Source organism: Salmo salar, chromosome 17, assembly GCF_965601325.2.
Source record: "Salmo salar chromosome 17, fSalSal1, whole genome shotgun sequence".
NCBI lineage: Eukaryota > Metazoa > Chordata > Actinopteri > Salmoniformes > Salmonidae > Salmo > Salmo salar.
The window spans coordinates 64,647,513-64,668,731 of NC_138307.1; the positions used below are offsets into that span (position 1 = coordinate 64,647,513).

At 42.7% G+C, this 21,219-nt stretch overlaps 1 protein-coding gene across 1 annotated transcript; it reads left to right on the forward strand.

Moving 5' to 3' along the window:
- Positions 1–253: 253 nt before the first annotated feature.
- On the forward strand, positions 254–21,192 carry LOC106595592 (SCY1-like protein 2). Its single transcript, XM_045700014.2, has 18 exons — positions 254–392; positions 2,437–2,638; positions 2,854–3,011; positions 9,560–9,704; positions 10,681–10,830; positions 10,945–11,166; positions 11,502–11,618; positions 11,936–12,061; positions 12,307–12,483; positions 12,889–13,011; positions 13,661–13,774; positions 13,928–14,060; positions 15,116–15,234; positions 15,366–15,466; positions 17,149–17,221; positions 17,409–17,498; positions 17,791–17,910; positions 18,137–21,192. The coding sequence occupies exons 2-18, from the start codon at positions 2,462–2,464 to the stop codon at positions 18,749–18,751; spliced, it is 2,760 nt and encodes a 919-aa protein (XP_045555970.1). The 5' UTR covers positions 254–392; positions 2,437–2,461; the 3' UTR covers positions 18,752–21,192.
- Positions 21,193–21,219: the final 27 nt, after the last annotated feature.

A 21,219-nucleotide genomic window follows, 5' to 3' on the forward strand; every position in this document is an offset into this window, starting at 1 on the left:
TTGAAATGCACTTTGTTGAAAAACTGTATTAAATACAGTACAATAAGACTTTCATTAAACATCATTGGAAGTTCCAGTTCTCATTTGAGCAACCATTGGACATATAGATGTGCATGAAATATACAATATTCAAACACTATACAGAAGGGTATAATCACTTGTCTGGTATAATCATGAGAAGTGATCCTAAATGAACAGAAAGGGCACTTAACTGATAGAGTAGCCGGAAGTGACGTTTACAGTAAGTGGCAAGCTAGCTTAGCAAAGAAGTCAACCAGAAATTTAGACTGGAAGAGATGGAGGCTGTGTATCACAGCCATCACTGACAGCTGTTTTCCCATTTAAACAGTACTTGGAATCATAAAACCACTGACATTCCCTTCGTGACACAGGTAAGCATGATATAGTTTGATTCAGACCCAGAAACGCAACACGGCATTTCAACAAACGTCAAAAGTGACGTCTCTCTTTAACTAGCTTCCTACTGCTATGCGATAGCTAACTAGCTATCCATTCCAGGTTATGCGGCTAGCTGACTGGGTAGCCACATTAACAAAAACCGGTTAAACAAACAGGACAGGTATTGGTTTCGCCGATACGTTAGCTAGCTACATGGTGTAGCAAACTCTAACCCTGTCACACAACCGCGTTCCTTCCGCAATTGCTGAACTGGCCGTCGGCAGGCTCACTGGTATGGATAGCCTATCCTAGAAGCCAGCTAACGTTAACTAGCTGCTTGTGTTTGTTCAGCTACCCTACCTGACTCACGTGATCTGGCTACTTAGTTAGTTACACAGACGGTGAGGTGACAAGGGGAAAGTCTCTGATTGGCACATTCACATTTCCAGTGGGAAATAAATTAAACCAATTGTAACAAGTAGCTAAATTGATTACACTTTTATGATCATAAGGTCCATAGTGGAGTGTTAAATGTAGCCTAACTTATACAATATCCAGAGAGAGAGATACTTGTGATATATCATATTCCAACATTGCATTGCATTTTGCTTAGGATATACAGTAGCTAGGTCTCCAAGCTTGCAGACATATTTTGGTCTAATTCATACATTCATTCAACTCTATTTCAATATCTGTCATCAATGTGAGGATCTCAATAGCACAGTAAGGCGAGATTCTGGAAATTGAAATACTCTTTATTGAAATGACACGACTGCATTCAGGAATAGTATTGTGTAAATCTTTTCACAGCAGACAGACAGAGTTTGACACTTTTTAGGCAAGCTCAATCTTGATTCAGGATGTCTCTGCTGTAACCAAGAAGCTTGATCTTGACATCTAGCCACTTAGATAGCAAGTTAGAAAACAAAATGCATAGCTGGAGCTCTGAGCTGGATATCATTTATTTGATACGTCTTACATTTCTTGTAGTTATATTTAACTTCTAGTTAGTTATAAGCAGTGGCGTAGCCCTAGTCCACACATTTAGTTTGGGACAGAATTTTCAGTTTGTTGTTATGGCAACCGATGTGTGAATCATTGCTTTTTTCTAGTGTGTGTTCCACAGTTTTTTGGACATGATGGATTGGGCAGTAATGAGAGACAGAAAGTTAGTCACACACACAGTGGGGAAGAAGCTGATTAAGTAATGGGTTTTATGGACCGGTTGGTTTCCTCCCTGCTCAAGATTAAAGCACTTGGTTCTGTCCACGTACAGCATTGTCCACTGACTCAATTATGGCTGTTGGCAACAACATCAGTACCAAGCCCAGGTGATGAGGAGAGCAATGACGTTATACCCTGCTTGCAGGAGACCGACTCAGACAGATAGAGGCTTCAGACAGTGACTCAATAAGGTTTATAAATAAACATGGGGTCAATGGCTTCCTCACTAGTCTGTTTGGCATGCGAACCCACATCTCCAGCATGCGTCCCAAATGGCACCCTATTCCCTATATAGTGCACTACTTTTGTCCAGGGCTTAGTGCACTAAATGGGGATAGGGTGCCATTTGAGACGCAAGCCCACTGCTTGATATGCTAATAGGATATTATGTCTGAATGTGTTCATTCACTCTGATTCTATTGTTGTCGTGCCGGGGTTTGGACAGCGCTTGTCGGGGTTTGTCAGACGCGAGTGCAGACAATGCATACTAATAATACAGAGATATTGACTCCTGTTCGGATCTGTCTCTCTCACTTCTAAGTCACTGTGATTTAGGAGATTTGTTGGGATTTGTGTTTGTGTAATCACAGTCGCCGTGTGTGTGTGTGTGTGTGTGTGTGTGTGTGGGGGGGGGCACACGTCAGAGACATCGATAGCTCTGTCTACAGCCATCACAGGACACTTTAATGTAGAGGTTGAGCGATTAATCGGAATGGCCAATTTCAAGTTTTCATAACAATCGGTATTTTTGGCCACCGATTAAAAAAAAAAAAAAATTATGTTTGTGACCTCTTTGTCTCTCTTCTCCCCCAGGGGTCAAAGGTCAGGCTGAGTCACCATGGAGTCCATGCTGAACAAGCTCAAGAGCACTGTCACCAAGGTGACGGCCGACATGACCAGCGCCGTCATGGGCAACCCGGTGACACGGGAATTTGAAGTGGGCCGCCACATCGCCAGCGGCGGGCCCGGCATGTGCTGGAGGATCTACAATGGAACCAAGAAGTCAACCAAACAGGTGAGGCTGCCTGGGGGCTTCATGGACCGTTCTATACTTAACTAGAACAATGTCTCCCAACCCAGTCCTTGGGCAGCCTGAGAACATACATATTTGTTTTCCACAATTTGTTCAAAGGATAGATGGGACTCATTTTACCATCGCCAACTGACACAAACTGTCAGTGGTTGTCCTGATACAGAAGGTAATTCCTGTTTTATTGTTTGTTCTTCCAGGAGGTGGCTGTGTTTGTGTTTGATAAGAAGATGGTGGATAAGTATCAGAAGTTTGACAAGGACCAGATCATTGAGTCTCTGAAGAGAGGTGTGCAGCAGCTCACCAGACTGCGTCACCCTCGTCTGCTCACTGTCCAGCACCCACTGGAGGAGTCGAGGTGGGTTAAGTCTGCTTCCCAGTCCAAACAGTTTGCGCGTATATTCTGACTACATTTTGTGAAATTTTTGTTTGTTTTGGTGTTCTGCAGGATTTTTTTGGGGCTGTTCGAGTTGAAGTTTTACGCCCCTTCATCTGTGATTGGTCAACAGTAGGGATTCTTCAATGAAGTGTTTGTAGTCATTCAACGACAGACTAATCGTTTTCATGCAAATTCTTTCACTTGAGAAATACTCCTCCAAACATCTTGGTTAGATGTAAAATTGCGAGACTAAGACCTCCTCTGCAAAAATGTCAAAATGATAATTACAGACCTCTTGAGTTATTGTAGATTAATTCAGACTATTTTAAGGATGTGTACTAGCTGCTACGGCGTCTCAAGAGGGACAAACAGTAATATTGCCACTTTTCTAGTTTTTCAAATTAGGGTATTTTAAGGGAGTATGTGAGCACAGATGTTCACTTCGCCTAGCTGAGTTCTGCTAGGAGCCTTTACACACAGACACAAACGCGTAACACACACACACACACACACACACACGTCATGCATACACACAAGGAAGTCATGCATACACACCCATGCAAAAAATGGATACATACACACGACAGATGACACATACACACATGCAGCAAGATATGATGAAAAGTTTCGGGCCTAGCTCTACAGACTTGACACTGAATAATACATACACCTGCCAGAGGAAGTGGAACAAGAGATTCACTCACTCACTCACTCACTCACTCACTCACTCACTCACTCACTCACTCTCAAATTAAAGCTGCTTTATTGGCATGAAAAACATTGTGTCAATATTGCCAAAGCAACAATGTATACAATATACATTGTAATACAATTATAAACAATAACAAATAATATGAAATGGCAGTAAATAATAATATAAAATTAAATATAAAAATAATAACAATAAAATAATAGTAAAATAGTAGAATGTATTAAATATAAAAATCTAAATATGGAAAATGAATCTATAACTAACTTATAACTAATTAACGGTCATCTTCACCATTACATCAGTACTACAACTACTATCGTCATTACTACTTCTACTACCACCACCATCACTAAACTGCTATCATTACCACCCATACCACTACTATTTGGAATGATAAACAACATTAATAATAGTAATAATAATAAGTAAGTTACTATTTACTATGCAGATGTTATTATTCAGTGTCCCTCAGGCTATGGCAGGCAAATACATATTTGGCTGCAAGAGGAGCCATTGCTCCTTCACCCATGAGTATTTTTAGTTTTTCTTCTGGGTTTAATAAGTTCAAATTTGGAATGAATGTAGTTATTTCTGTGAATAATGAATCTCTTTGTGAGGAATATTTATCACAGTAAAGGAGAAAGTGCATCTCTGTCTCTACCTCCCCTGTCGTGCAGTGACCACATACACGGTCCTCTTTGAGTAGCCATGTCTTTTTATGTCTGCCGGTTTCTATTGCCAATCGGTGGTCACTCAGCCTGTACTTGGTAAGGATCTGTCTCTGCTTCGTATCTCTGACAGAGTAGAGATAATCAGCCAATTCATATTCTCTGTTTAGGGTCAGATAGCAATTTAGTCGGCTTTGGGATTTTGTTTCGTTTTTCCAATGTTGTAAATATGAGTCCTTTGATTGGTTCATGATTTTGTTTATTTGAATTCTTTCATTTGAAGCAGTGCTGGTGTCAGCTTGGTTGGTGAGGTCCAACACCAGCTGACTGAGAGGGCTCGTTTCTGGGCTCAGCTCTTGGGTTTGAAGTGCTTTAAATTGCAGACTTGAATTTGGGCTTGAATTTAGATGTAGCCCAAATTTGAATGATCTTTTCTGTATTTTCATTATTACTGGAAAGCGGCCCAATTCTGCCCTACATGCATTAGTTGGTGTATTTCTCTGGACTTGTAGGATTTTCCGACAGAATTCTGCATGTAGGGCTTCAATTGGATGTTTGTCCCACATTTTAAAGTCCAGTTCATTGAGTGGCCCCCAAACCTCACTTCCGTAAAGAGCTATTGGTAGGATTACACTGTCAAATATTTTGGTACAAATTCTAATTGGGATGTTGATTTTGAATAATTACATTTTTATTGCATACAATGCTCTGCGGGCTTTTTCTTTGAGTGCATTCACTGCCATATTAAAGTTTCCCGATGCAGATATGGTCAGACCAAGGTAGGTGTAATTTTTAGTGTGTTCAATGATGGCGTTGTTCAGGGTGAATTTATATTTGTGTTTCTGACATCTGGTTTTCTTTTGGAAAATCATGATTTTCGTTTTTTTGGAAATTTACTGCCAGGGCCCAATTATGGCAATATTGCTCAAGAATATTAATGTTCTGTTGAAGACCTTCTTTGGTTGGTGATAGAAGTACCAAGTCATCAGCAAATAGCAGGTATTTCACCTCTGTGTCAAATAGTGTGAGTCCTGGGGCTGGAGAATGGTCCAACATGTCTGCTAATTCATTGATATAAATGTTGAAAAGGTTTGAACTCAAACTGCAGCCTTGTCTCACACCTCGACATTGTTAAAATAATTATGTTCTTTGGTTTTTGATTTTTATTGCACATTTGTTTTCTGTGTACATACATTTTATTAATTCATACACCTTACCACCAAGCCCACTTTGGAGAATTTTGTAGAATAGCCCTTCATGCCAAATAGAATCAAATGCTTTTTTAAAGTCAATAAAGCAAGCAAAGATTTTGCCCTCTTTTTTTTGGTGGACGTGTTTATTAATTAGTGTGTGTAAGGTGTATATATGGTCAGTAGTGCGATGGTTAGGGAGAAAGCCAATTCGACATTTACTTATTACATTTTTTTCTTGAAGAAAGGTTTGAATTCTTGAATTCAAAATGCTACAGAAAATCTTTCCCAAGTTACTGTTTACGCAAATTCCCCTGTAATTATTGGGGTCTGATTTGTCTCCACTTTTGTGGATAGGGGAGATGAGCCCCTGGTTCCAGACATCAGGGAAGCAGCCAGAAGTTAAAACCATGTTGAACAATTTAAGCACAGCATTTTGCAACTCAGGTGTGCTGTTTTTCAGCATTTCATTTCTGATGTTGTCTAGACCACAAGCCTTCTTTGATTTAATATATTTGAGCTTTTCATTTGGTTCTTGTTGGGTTATTGGGTAATCTAATGGATTTTGTTTGTTTTTAATGACTGATTCAAGGATGTTCAATTTTTCTTTAATTTCTAATTGGTTCTGTTTTAAGTCTTTTTGTGGGATGTTTTTGTATAGATTATCAAAATAAGTTTTCCAAATTCCTACATCATGTATGGCTAATTCTTGTGGCTTTGTTGTGCTTAAATTGTTCCACATGTCCCAGAACTGATTTTGGTCAATTGCGTTTATAATTTCATCAAGTGTCTTGTTGGTATAATTCAATTTCTTGCGTTTCAGTGTTTGTTTATACTGTTTCAGAGTTTCAAAGTATTCATATCGTAGCTCTGGGTTGTTTTGCTGCTTATGTTTTTCGTTTGACATTTGTCTTAGGTGTTTTCTAATTGTTTTACATTCATTATCAAACCATTTATCAGAAACATTTTGTTTTTTGTTTCTGATGTTGCATTTCTTTTCTTTTTTTTTTCAAATTTGCTTTCGCTGCTGCTTTTTGGAATATGCAGTTGATGTTTTGAGTAGCCGAATTGACACCATCTTTATTGTTTTGGTATTGTGAGTTATTGAAAAACTGTATAGAGTTCATCATTTCATTTACGTTCAACGTTTCAATGAATCTCTCTGCACTGTTTGGAGCCCATCTGTACGATTGGTTTATGTTGTAGAGTTTATTGGGCTGTTTTTTTGAATGAGTATTGCCGGTTAATTTCTTCAGAAACACGTTGATCTGACTGTGATCTGACAATGGTGTCTGTGGTCTGACAGTGAATGCACTAATGGAGGAGGGGTCAATGTCAGTGATGGCATAATCGACTACACTTGTCCCAAGAGCTGAGCAGTAAGTAAACTGACCTAAAGAGTCCCCTCTGATTCTGCCATTAAGCATGTACAGGCCTAAGGCTCGACAGAGGTTCACTAACTCCTTCCCATTTTTGTTCAGTATTTGGTCAGGACTGTTTCTATTATTTATAATAGGGCTACTGTACAAGGAGGGGTGTCCAAATATGTGGTGGTTACCTCCCGCATCAGTGTAGTCAGGCTCAGAACCTGTTCTTGCATTGAAATCTCCACAAATAAGCACTTTACCCTCTGCCTGAAATGTAATGATTTCTGTGTGGAGATTGTCAAAAAACTGATCATCATAATATGGTGAATCTGAAGGAGGAGCATAAGCTGCACATACGTATACATCATTGTCACAGTAGATTGTACCTTTGTTAAGTTTTAGCCAAATGTGACTGGTACCTTTTTTCATTTCATTCAGTGCTAAGTCCTGCTTATGCCAAATGATGATTCCACCTGAGTCTCGGCCCGTTTAACATTTTTATGTTTGATTGATGGTAGTAAACTTTCTCTATAGCCTGAGGGACACTGAGTATCTATGTCTCCACGACACCATGTTTCCAGTAGGATTATGATGTCCTGTCCCTTGATGTTTTTAATCAATTCTGGATTTGTTGTTTTATAACCAAAATGTGAAGAGTATAGGCCTTGGATATTCCAAGAGCTGATAGTTAATGATCTCATTTATAATAAGTGATATTCACTGGTTTGAGTAAAGTACATTGAAAAAAAAACTAAATAACATACATACATACATGCATACATACATACATACATGCATGCATACATACATGCATACATACATACATACATACATACATACATACATACATACATACATACATACATACATACATACATACATACATACATACATACATAACTATAATACCGGTGCCAATAAAATTAAGAATAGTTTGCACAAAAAATAAGTACAATGCAATCTGCAACCGTGTGTGTGTGTGAGAATTAAAGGGTCTGTCTAGCTCTCTTTCCTTCGCTCTCTCTCTCTCTATTTCTTTCTCGCTCTCTACTTCAATTCAAAGGGCTTTATTGGCATGCTCACTGAGTCTGTACATTGTCAAAGCTTTCCTTATGTTTGGGTCTGTTACAGTGGTCAGTTTTTCTGCCACTCTGTTCTCTCTGTTTAGGGACAAATAGCATTATAGTTTGCTCTGTTCTTTTGTTAATTCTTTCCAATGGTTTCTCATGATTTGGTTGGGTCTAATTGTGTTGCTGTCCTGGAGCTCTGTGGGGTCTGTTTGTGTTTGTGAACAGAGCCCCAGGACCAGCTTCCTTAGGGGGACTCTTCTCCAGGTTCATCTCTCTGTAGATGATGGCTTTTTCATGGAAGGTTTAGGAATCGCTTCATTTTAGGTGGTTGTAGAATTGAGTGGCTCTTTTCTGGATTTTGATAAGTAGAGGGTATCGGCCTAATTCTGCTCTGCATGCATTATTTGGTGTTTTACATTGTACACAGAGGATATTTTTGCAGAATTCTGCATGCAGACTCTAAATTTGGTGTTTGTCCCATTTTGTGAATTCTTGGTTTGTGAGCGGACCCCAGACCTCACAACCATAAAGGGCATAAATGGGTTCTATAACTGATTCATGTATTTTTAGCCAGATCCTAATTGGTATCTCTCACACTACCCCTCTCACTTTCTCTCTCACACACACACTATCTCTCTCTCTCACACACGCACACTACCTCTCTTTCCTTCTCTCTCACACACACACACTCTCTTTCCTTCTCTCTCACATACACACACTACCTCTCTCTCTCTCTCTCACACACACACACACTACCTCTCTCTCTCTCTCTCACACACACACACACTACCTCTCTCTCTCTCTCACACACACACACTACCTCTCTCTCTCTCACACACACACACACACTACCTCTCTCTCTCTCTCACACACACACACACTACCTCTCTCTCTCTCTCACACACACACACACTACCTCTCTCTCACACACACACACACTACCTCTCTCTCTCACACACACACACTACCTCTCTCTCTCTCACACACACACTACCTCTCTCTCTCTCACACACACACACTACCTCTCTCTCTCTCTCACACACACACACTACCTCTCTCTCTCTCTCTCTCACACACACACACTACCTCTCTCTCTCGCTCTCTCTCACACACACACACTACCTCTCTCTCTCGCTCTCTCTCACACACACACACTACCTCTCTCTCTCTCTCTCTCACACACACACACTACTCTCTCTCTCTCTCTCTCTCTCTCTCTCTCTCTCTCACACACACACTACCTCTCTTTCTCTCTCTCTCACACACACACACTACCTCTCTCTCTCACTCACACACTACCTCTCTTTCCTTCTCTCTCACACACACACACACTACCTCTTTCTCTACCTTTTTTATTACTCAATCCTTCCTTTAGTTCACCATCATCCCCCTTCTCTTTTGTTCTTTATCTTACTGCTCCTCTTCTCTTCTCTGTCATTTTTAACACACTCCTTCTTTCTTCATCGTTGTTTGTTTGTAATAATTGACACTGTTGTTTCCTCTCTCCCTCCCTCCTTCAGGGACTGCCTGGCGTTCTGTACAGAGCCAGTGTTTGCCAGTCTGTCCAATGTGCTGGGTCAGTGGGACAACCTGCCCAGCCCCGTGCCCACAGACATCAAGGACTACAAGCTGTACGACGTGGAGACCAAGTATGGCCTGTTGCAGGTGAGACCCAATACACACACATGCAATCGTGCACATACACACACACACACACACACACACACACACACACACACACACACAGTCTGAAATGAACACACACACGTCTTGTTGCTATGTATATTGCTTGGCAGATTTATGTTTCAAACCCAATTGAACTAACCACACCTCTCTTTCTGTTTATTAAATTGTGTCCCAGGCATATTTTTGGGGATAATTGATTAGATTGTACTCCCCTGCCAAGTCACACAGCTATTTAAAGGGGCAATCTGCGATTGCTACATACATTTTTTTTTAAACTTATAAATCATTTATATCTACCCATTGATTCTTGAAGAATATAACTTACTGTATAAATGCCTCATGAGCTTAGTTCAACTGTCGTACCCCATCAGAAATGGTTTTACTAATTTGTTTGTTATTGTAAACAAACACTTGCTTTAAAACATGGTTAAAACTATAATGTTGATGTAATGGATGGTCAGTTCTTGCATCCATAGCTCCGTTTGGGAGTGGTAAACATTTTCCAGCCCCACCCTTCGGCTTTTTACCAAAACATTGGCGGAGTTGCGCTTTGTTATTGTTTGAACTGCAGATTGCCCCTTGAAGGAGGAATGCTGTGAAATGCCAATGCTACATAATTGTTCTGTTGAGAAAAAACCTCCGTCAAGTACAGCTTGAATGTGTGTGTTATGGCGTGAATGTTCTTTTGTTGTTGCACGTCTTCTAAAATGCCTGGGACACGTGAGATGAGATGAAGTAATCAGACTGTACTTTACTGATCCCCAAGTCTTTAGTTAATATCACAGATTGTCTTTCTGTTTCTCTGCTCACTGTCTTACCTCTCCTATCTTTATCTGCTTCATGCCTTTTTATTTTCCTTTGTCTTTTTCACTTTCTTTCTACTTTGTTATGTTCTCTCATCTCTCTCTCTTCTCCCTCCTTCTTTCTCCCCCTCCTTCATATGTCCCTCCCTCAGATCTCGGAGGGCTTGTCATTCCTACACAGCGGGGTGAAGATGGTCCATGGGAACCTGTGTCTGGAGAACGTCATCCTCAACAAGAGCGGAGCCTGGAAGATCATGGGCTTTGACTTCAGCATCTCCTCCACCAACCCCTCCGATGCCGAGGTGAGACGCTCAGCGCATCTGCCTGTGTGTGGCCTGTGTGCACCTGTATGTATCTCTTCCTCTGTGTGTATCTGTATATATCCTTACATACCCGTCTCCACCTCCTTCCCTCAGCCCAAGTATTCCTGTAAGGAGTGGGAGCCCAACCTGCCGCCGCTCTGCCTGCCCAACCCAGAGTATCTGGCCCCCGAGTACATCCTGTCAGTGAGCTGCGACGCCGCCTCGGACATGTACTCGCTGGGCGTGGTGATGCACGCCGTCTTCAACGAGGGCAAGTCCGTGTTCCAGGTCAACAAGCACGACATCTTCAAGAGCTTCAGCCGACAGCTGGACCAGGTGAGGGGGTGGGGAGTGAGATGAAGGCCTGATGGCCAGAACATGTCCACGTGATTGCTCGTAAAAAAATCTACATCAAAGTTGTGAGTGCTGGTCCTCTTCATAAAGTTAGAGTTCTCTGGAGCGACAGCACCCAAGGACCTCATTCAGGCAGCAGACCTCAGGTAGAATGCATCACGTCTTATTTAGCATTTTAGGGAGAAAAGGACAAAGAGAGATTAATGCCAATGTGCACTGCAATATTTGTAATGCTTCATTGATTCCATACTTTTTGAATTGGTAGATCTCTCTCTCTCGTCCCGTCCCCCCCCCCCCCCCCCCCCGTCTGTCCATAGCTCAGCAGACTGAGCCCCACCATGTTGAATAAGATTCCTGAGGAGGTGAGGGAGCACGTCAAGATGCTGCTGAGTGTCACGCCCAACGTCCGGCCTGACGCTGACCAGATGACCAAGGTCAGATCACCCCCCCCCCCGTGTCACCAACTATGACCTTATGTCACTAATACAACAGGATACACAAGACTTTTTACATATTAAAACAGGCTCACCAAGTTAGCTAACTGATAAATATTTAGAAATACCTTTTAGATTTTCTGATTCATTAATAAAGCTAAACTTGAATATGTGTCGTCGGTTGAAGGCCCGTTTCAAGATGGTCTTCCTAAAAAGTTACATCAGAGAATTTAAGCAAGATGATGTCATTGATCCTGCTTCATGACATACCAGCCAGCTCAGTTGAATCATCCCTTCTCTGTGTCTGGGTGCTTCAGATCCCCTTCTTTGATGACGTGGGGGCGGTGACGCTGGCCTACTTTGATTCCCTCTTCCAGAGGGACAACCTGCAGAAGTCCCAGTTCTACAAAAACCTGCCCAAGGTCTTGCCCAAGCTACCCAAGGTTAGTGTTCACTGTGTGTGTGTGTTGCTCTTACAGGTCATTTTAGTGTCCTAGCTGTACATTCCTGCAGTAGAATGCTTCATGCTCAGTGGACAGGTAGTTTGGAATGTGGTCTTCAATAATCCAGTCAAATTGGGATTGGCCATTTTGCAAATATGTGCTCAAAGGTGACTTAATACAAATGATTCTGATTAAAGCCACTATTCCTAACCCCATTGTGTCCTGTCTCGTCCTCTCCACCCCAGAGAGTGGTGGTATATCGTATCCTCCCAGCCCTCACCTCAGAGTTCCTGAACCCAGACATGGTGCCGTTCGTCCTGCCCAACGTGCTGCTGATCGCAGAGGAGTGTACCAAGGACGAGTACGTCAGACTCATCCTGCCGGACCTCAGCCCTGTGTTCAAGCAGCAGGAGCCTGTCCAGGTACACACACACACAGGATGCAAAGGGCACACGCATACAGTGTATCCCCATACCCAGTTTCCAGGCCTACCTTCTATGTTTGCTTGATGTGTGTTACAGGGATGGCATGGTTAGATAACAGACTAGAGGATGCTATACGCTTTATCTGGTGACAGGGCTGTATGTATCATACTGTTTCTCTCTCTTCTCCTTTCCACGCCTTCAGGCAAGCAATATGGTGAGTGGTCTTTGCTAAGCGTAGTTGCTAAGACAGTGTGTGTGTGTGAGACACTCTAATGCTTAAAAGAAGAGCTCACTTTATTCCTAGTTTCATTTCACTGGTAGTTACCCATCTCTCTCTTTTTATCTGTCACTCTCCCATCATTAAGCCTGGATGAACTGCGTTTAACCCTCTGTGTCTCTCAGATCCTGCTGATCTTCCTGCAAAAGATGGACCTGCTGCTGACCAAGACCCCACCGGAGGACATTAAGAACAGCGTTCTGCCCATGGTCTACAGAGCCCTGGAGGCCCCCTCCATCCAGATACAGGTACCACGGACAAGCACATCATGAGTTTACAAAGTGTTTATTCCACCGGCAGAAAGAGACCTGCAGTACTAATGAAATAAGGTTTAGGATTGAGGTTAAAGTTAGGTTTAGTTTGAGTGTGATTCAAGGTAAGTGTAAATTAGCATACTGTCGTCCGTTGCCATACATATTCTGCCCGTTAAAAATACCACCTTGATTGAATGCGTAATTTGTTGGCCAGGTACTGTACATTATAAAAGACAGACATCTCTATTTACCTATCCAAATGAGTCAGTGATGTAGTGAAGGAAGTAAAGTGTAGGAGGATAACTGCAGCGTTAACGTCTAAACACTGATTGTGGTACAAGTTGCCCCTAACCACAGCTCTAGAATCCCATTGCCTGTCCCCAAATCCTAAACTAACCATTGCGAGGATAAGAAAAACCTGACCCTGGACCAGTGGTTAGCAGCACATTCAACCAACTCTGTAAAGCTCACATGGGAACCTCCATAGAGATTCTATAATACGCCTGACCAAGACAGACAATATTTTGCCGTTGCTATGATCCCAATGTCCATTCGAGAGTTCTAGGCTTTATGTGATTCTATGGAAACCCCTGCCGTTAAGTCATCAGCAATGCTGTGCCATATATTTGTGTGCCCCCCCCAGGAGCTGTGTTTGAACATAATCCCTACCTTCGCCAACCTGATTGAGTATCCCTCCATGAAGAACGCACTCATCCCCCGCATCAAGTCTGCCTGTCTACAGACCTCCTCACTTGCAGTCAGTCTCTCGCTTTCATTTGACTCTCTGTCTGTCTCTGTCAGTCTCTCTCTCTGTTGATCAAATGCACACGGTTGTTTTTGACTGACCATTGATTGACAGGTGACAGAAATATTCTGATTGTGTGTGCGTATGTTTGACCTGTGTGTGTAGGTGAGGGTGAACTCTCTGGTGTGCCTGGGGAAGATTCTGGAGTACCTGGACAAATGGTACGTCATTGACGAGATCCTTCCCTTCCTGCAACAGATCCCCTCCAGAGAACCAGCCGTACTCATGGGGGTTCTAGGTAACAGAACATCTAGAACGTCTTAGAATCTAGATGATAGTCCTAGGAATAGTTTGCTTTTTTTCAAACAAAGAAAATCTCAACAGAAAATTATCAGTACTGTTAGAGTTATATCTTATTTTAGAATCCCCTAGGATAAAATGAATCAACTCACCTAGGATAAAATGAATCAACTCACCTAGGATGAAATGAGTCAACTCACCTAGGATGAAATGAGTCAATTCTCCGAGGATGGAATGAGTCAATTCTCCGAGGATGGAATGAGTCAATTCTCCGAGGATGGAATGAGTCAATTCTCCGAGGATGGAATGAGTCAATTCTCCGAGGATGGAATGAGTCAATTCTCCGAGGATGGAATGAGTCAATTCTCCGAGGATGGAATGAGTCAACTCTCCGAGGATGGAATGAGTCAACTCTCCGAGGATGGAATGAGTCAACTCTCCGAGGATGGAATGAGTCAACTCTCCGAGGATGGAATGAGTCAACTCTCCGAGGATGGAATGAGTCAACTCTCCGAGGATGGAATGAGTCAACTCTCCGAGGATGGAATGAGTCAACTCTCCGAGGATGGAATGAGTCAACTCTCCGAGGATGGAATGAGTCAACTCTCCGAGGATGGAATGAGTCAACTCTCCGAGGATGGAATGAGTCAACTCTCCGAGGATGGAATGAGTCAACTCTCCGAGGATGGAATGAGTCAACTCTCCGAGGATGGAATGAGTCAACTCTCCGAGGATGGAATGAGTCAACTCTCCGAGGATGGAATGAGTCAACTCTCCGAGGATGGAATGAGTCAACTCTCCGAGGATGGAATGAGTCAACTCTCCGAGGATGGAATGAGTCAACTCTCCGAGGATGGAATGAGTCAACTCTCCGAGGATGGAATGAGTCAACTCACCTAGGATGAAATGAGTCGACAACTCACCTAGGATGAAATGACAAATTGAAATAGGCTAACACTTAAAAACATGATCTATCGCTTTAACAGTATTGCTGCTTTGTCTGTTGATTGTTGTGGTTCTGATTTATTGTGGAATGGTTGTTTCCTCCCATAGGGATCTACAAGTGTACCTTCTCCCATAAGAAACTGGGCATCCCCAAAGAGCACCTAGCTGCCAAGAGTCTGCCTCACCTAGTCTCGCTCAGTATAGACAACAACCTCAACCTCAACCAGGTATGTAGATGTGTGTGCGTGCGCACGAGTGCGCACACACACACACACACACACACACACACACACACACACACACACACACACAGACAGACACAGAGGTTGTATTCCCACCCTCTCTCTGTGTGTTTCAGTTTAACTCCTTCATGGCTGTGATCAAAGACATGCTAACTCGTATGGAGGCAGAACACAAGACCAAACTGGAGCAGCTACACAGCATGCAGGAACAACAGAGGTATCAGTCAAATCATTCTCTCCCTCCTGTCTTCCTCTGACGTTGTAATGTCAGGTGCACCAGTACAATGATGATGAATCCATAATGTTTTACTAAAAATAACAAGGTAGAACAAAAACACATGAGATATAAGAACAACACGATAAAGTAAGTACGCATACTATATACAGGGTCAGTTCCAGTACCACATTTCCAATGTGCAGGGATACTGGGTCGATAGAGGTAGATATGTATAGGGGTAAGGTTACTATATACAGGGTCAGTTCCAGCAGGGATACTGGGTCGATAGAGGTAGATATGTATAGGGGTAAGGTTACTATATACAGGGTCAGTTCCAGTACCACATTTCCAATGTGCAGGGATACTGGGTCGATAGAGGTAGATATGTATAGGGGTAAGGTTACTATATACAGGGTCAGTTCCAGTAGGGATACTGGATCTATAGAGGTAGATATGTATAGGGGTAAGGTTACTATATACAGGGTCAGTTCCAGTAGGGATACTGGGTCGATAGAGGTAGATATGTATAGGGGTAAGGTTACTATATACAGGGTCAGTTCCAGTAGGGATACTGGATCTATAGAGGTAGATATGTATAGGGGTAAGGTTACTATATACAGGGTCAGTTCCAGTAGGGATACTGGGTCGATAGAGGTAGATATGTATAGGGGTAAGGTTACTATATACAGGGTCAGTTCCAGCAGGGATACTGGGTCGATAGAGGTAGATATGTATAGGGGTAAGGTTACTATATACAGGGTCAGTTCCAGCAGGGATACTGGATCTATAGAGGTAGATATGTATAGGGGTAAGGTTACTATATACAGGGTCAGTTCCAGCAGGGATACTGGATCTATAGAGGTAGATATGTATAGGGGTAAGGTTACTATATACAGGGTCAGTTCCAGCAGGGATACTGGATCTATAGAGGTAGATATGTATAGGGGTAAGGTTACTATATACAGGGTCATTTCCAGTAGGGATACTGGGTCGATAGAGGTAGATATGTATAGGGGTAAGGTTACTATATACAGGGTCAGTTCCAGCAGGGATATTGGGTCGATAGAGGTAGATATGTATAGGGGTAAGGTTACTATATACAGGGTCAGTTCCAGTAGGGATACTGGATCTATAGAGGTAGATATGTATAGGGGTAAGGTTACTATATACAGGGTCAGTTCCAGTAGGGATACTGGATCTATAGAGGTAGATATGTATAGGGGTAAGGTTACTATATACAGGGTCAGTTCCAGTAGGGATACTGGGTCGATAGAGGTAGATATGTATAGGGGTAAGGTTACTATATACAGGGTCAGTTCCAGCAGGGATATTGGGTCGATAGAGGTAGATATGTATAGGTTTGTGTATGTGTGTTGGAGTGTCAGTGTGGCTAGGGTGTAGAGCCCTGTGAGTGTGCATAGAGATGGTCAGACATTTGTATTTTATTCTCTATGCACACTCACAGGGCTCTACACACTTTATAATGTTTTAGTAAATACAGAAAGAACAGAAGTCTATCTTCCTACTTCTCCTTTTATTGGTCAACAATGACTCAGGAAAGATGTGATGCAAGTTAATGTTCAGAATCTGATTAGAAAGATGAGGGTTGAGTCATATTTGATTGTTTGTGCGAACCAAATTCCCCTGAATGAAATAGTTTGAGCTATTCTGTCTGTCCTCAGGAGTATGACTATTAATACCAGTCAGACCAACCAATCGGAAGAGACGAAGCGCACCCCCAGCCCTGGCAACCAGGTGAGAGGTCATTTCCTTGACAGCGAGGGGAGAGGCGTTTGCCCGGATGAGGCAAATGCATGAAGGATTGATTTAATGAAGGCTTGATGTTTGTGATTTCATACACTTATAAGGTCGAATGTATAATAAAAATGCATGTTGGCATGGGTTAGTGTTATGGCTTATTGAAACCATTGTCTTTTTCCAGATTGATGATGTCTTTGGAGGGAGTTCTGGGAGTGCAGGGGTTAATGGGAAAGCGAACGGAAACTCGGCATCAGCTCCCCAACTCAACAGAGTACGTACTCTGGATCTTATTCAGTAGGCACAGACTGGAGCAAACGTATTGCACTGGAAGTCTGTTAACGTTCCTGTTAAATTAGCTTGGGTGGTGCATGTTCTGTTTGACTCTCTTTTTGTGATTGAACGTTACCAAACCCATCTTATCTATCCTAACCTTGTATAGCTGCTAGTGTATATTTCAGGGATAAGGGGTTATTATTGTTTTCTGTTCTTTCTCCCTCCCCCCCTCTCTCTGTCCCTCTCCTCCTCTGTCCCTCTCCTCTCTCTCTCTCCCTCTCTCTCTATAGATGTCTCTGACTCTGGAGGAGAAGCAGCGGTTAGCCAAGGAGCAGGAACAGGCAGCCAAACTAAGAAACCAGCCAGCACTAGCCCCCCAGAGTATCAAACCATCTACTCCTTCTGCCCAGGTAATAGACATACACACTCATACTCATGTGAAAATGTATGGTTTCTTACTTGGTAGCCATCCATGGTTACACGTTTTGATCTCCTCATATAGAACAATCACAATATATCTGTATAATTTATTAGTTTGATGTTTAGAGTGATGTAATCTACTTTAGTTTCCACTTCAAACCTGCCACCTATTTGTCATTGAGATGATAAGCTGATTTGACCTGATGTGTTTGGCAGGCCAAGGACCTGACCAGCTGCCTGCTGAACAATATGACATCCCTGGGCAGCCTGTCCCTCACCTCTCCCCCCAGACCAGGCCTCATCCAGGGCAGCACCATCTCAGCCTACCCCTCCACCACTCCCATGGGCTCTATGGTCAGCAACGGCTACAACCCAACCATGGGCTTCCAGACAGGGGGGCTGGGCATGCGGCCCCCCGGCCCCGGCCTCTACGGAGGGATGGCCACCACCACCAGCACCCCTAACTTTGGTGCCCTGACCCACAACCAAGGGAGCACCAACACCCCTGACATGTCTGTCTTGGACTCCTTGTTCACTTCCAACAAGCCCAAAGTCAGCCTCAACCAAATGGCTCCTCCCAAGCCCACCCCTGGGACCACCGCCACCCCCTGGCTTAATCAGTTTGGTTCAGCCCAGCCCAGTCAGACTGCCCCGATGCAGGGCTCGCCATTAGCCATGGGAGGGTTGACCAGTGGGTTCGGGATGCAGGCCAACCCTTTCTTCAGCCCGCAGAACTTCTCTCAGCCCACAGCCGCTCCCGGAATGAACGCGGGTGGTGGGCTCAGACACAGTTCGTCCGTCAACAACGACCTGAAAGACCTCTTTGGCTGAAAACAACTTTCCCCTCTTTTAATGACGACAGACTGATAAAAGGGGAGTTGGACTTTTGAACTGCAAACAAGAAGAAAGAAAAATCCACTTTTTGGACCGACTGTGAAAATGATGATGAAATCCACTTGATATTTGTTGCTTTTTGTATTTTAATCTTCTGTGGTTTGGGTTGCAGTGTGGTTCTTCTATGCTCCCATCAGATTGAACACTGAAGACTCAGCTTTTCAATCTGCACGCGGATTCCAAACCTTCTTGACTAGAGAGAGAGGGAAAAAGACTCACGTTGTGTTCTGCTCTCAGTAATGTTTGTGGGGGTTTCATATCGTTTCTTACTTGAGACACTTTGGGGTGAAAGGTTTATTCTAGAATGCATATCTTCTCCATAATCCCTGTTCTATGTGCTAGGATGAGCAGTGGCATGGAGACCAGTCTTTCTCAGTCCATTCCTTTTTAGCCCAGTGCTAACACGTTATTCATGCTGCCCACCTCAGCAGCCTGCTATATCATATCAATGTGGTTCTTTTTAGGGGTTCTGTTGCTTTGAGGACGACAATCCAGAAGAGCTGTAGAATCGCCGGCTAAACCGCACGGGCGGAAAGGCCAAGTCTCCATGGAAACGGTCTCCGCAGTAACACCCCACTCCATTTGGGGATTTTTAGTACCTATGCTTTCTGTTCTCTGCCTAGGAGATGATGGATAAGGATTCAACAGTGATGTCATAAGTGTCAAGATTCTTACAGTATAAATGAATCCAAATGAAACGGGATGGAAGTGAAAATCTAATCGAAGTTTATTGGTTGCGTACACAGTTTAGCAGATGTTATAGTGGGTGCGGTGAAATATTACTAGCACTTCTGCAGTCTCTATATCTGACCTAAAGAAAAGGTTATTTTCTGAGCAGAAATCCAATTCAACGAACAGTTTGAAAAGGGAGGGGTTGATTGTGTTTAGGTTAGAAGTCTGGTGAGGGATTGTTATCCACACAGAATCCTGTGTGTGCTGTGAGGGTGACTGTTACATATGTCTACCTTCTTAATTGAAGTAACTCACCTGCATATGTACTGAATGGTTTGCTGTAAGTGAGTGATTGGTCGATATATACTGGGAATTGTGAATGAATGTGAAGTAGTATACACAAATGGGTGCATATTGAAATGTCATCACAATCATCATTCATTGAGTTAGTTTGCCCGGTATCTGGTAACTTTAGCCCTGTGTGTTCCTGTTTTGTAATACCCCCTCTGACTTCATCAATGTGTTCCCTTCCATCATGTTACTGACCTGACCAAGCTGGGACACCACAAATGATTGTGATCCTGTTGAAATGTAGTGAATTTAGTAATGAATTATTTTATTCCATGCATCAAACCAGGCTGCTTTCAACAAAGCAAGCAGTCCGTGCATTTTAAGTTAATCGTTGGACATATCAAATGTACTATCAAATGCAGTTTTTATTTATATATATATATATATATGAGTTGAGCACTTTTTCATTAAAGGGGACCTGTCCTAAATTGTTGATAAATAAATCTATTTCAATTGGAAGAGCTCTTAAAGGGGCCCTTGGATTGTTGTGGTCTTGTGATGATGAATGAAAGGCCTTAGAGGAGCGCTGTGTGCAGTAATAATCCTTGGGGGTGGAACTAAGTCTGGGACTGCATCTCAATAGTCAAAAGTAGCCTCCTTTCCTCGTCCCCTTTGCGTATCTCCTTCCCTTCATCTGCACTCATCTGAAATCCCAGGATAGGTGAAAGCCCTATGGACCAAATGGGACAGGAGTGTCATCTCACCTATCAACCTGTTGCAGACTAGTGCAGGTGAAGGAAGGAGAGGAGAAAAGGACGCCATTGTAGACTTTTGAGACCAACCCCCTTGTGTGAATCCTCATTGAATGCTGTTTGCAGACTGGGGGATGTAGGTTTTGTTAGTTAACTGAACACATGCTAATTTATATTCACAGGTCTTTGTTGGATTAAAATTAATAATTATTCCTACTGTAAACCGTGACTAGGTGAGCTGGCACTGAGCTGGCACAATGATAATGTTATGGGCCAGTGTATAACAAAAAGGTGGGCCTTCTGGGTTGTAAACCTCTCTCTATTGGACACAAGTGATGGAGGTCTGTCCTGATTGGGCAAAGACCTCTCTGATGTCCATCTTTCACGAAAGGTAGCTGCAATGTTCATGTGATTGTAACTATGACGACGGAAGCCTTTTTGAGGGCGAGAACTGGATTGCATTTCCTGTCATTGTGACTCGTGCGTTTGGACGCGAGGACAAAAAACAAAAGCCTATTCTTCTACAAGAGTTCTGATCCTTTGTATACTACTGCTGTCATATGTGTTGTGTGGCCTCTATGAACTATGTATTGTGTGGTGTTGTCTGAGGTAATTCAATGAAAATCTGTACATATATATGAAAATACACAATCTAATATTCTCTATGATGTCTGTGTATTTGAGTCTGAG

Bases quoted from the DNA above. Each gene is read 5' to 3' on its own strand.
- LOC106595592 (XM_045700014.2), top strand. From the start codon at position 2,462: ATGGAGTCCATGCTGAACAAGCTCAAGAGCACTGTCACCAAGGTGACG. The intron at 2,639-2,853 runs GTGAGGCTGCCT...TTGTTCTTCCAG, and splicing joins CCAAGAAGTCAACCAAACAG to GAGGTGGCTGTGTTTGTGTT. The intron at 11,167-11,501 runs GTGAGGGGGTGG...GTCTGTCCATAG, and splicing joins TCAGCCGACAGCTGGACCAG to CTCAGCAGACTGAGCCCCAC.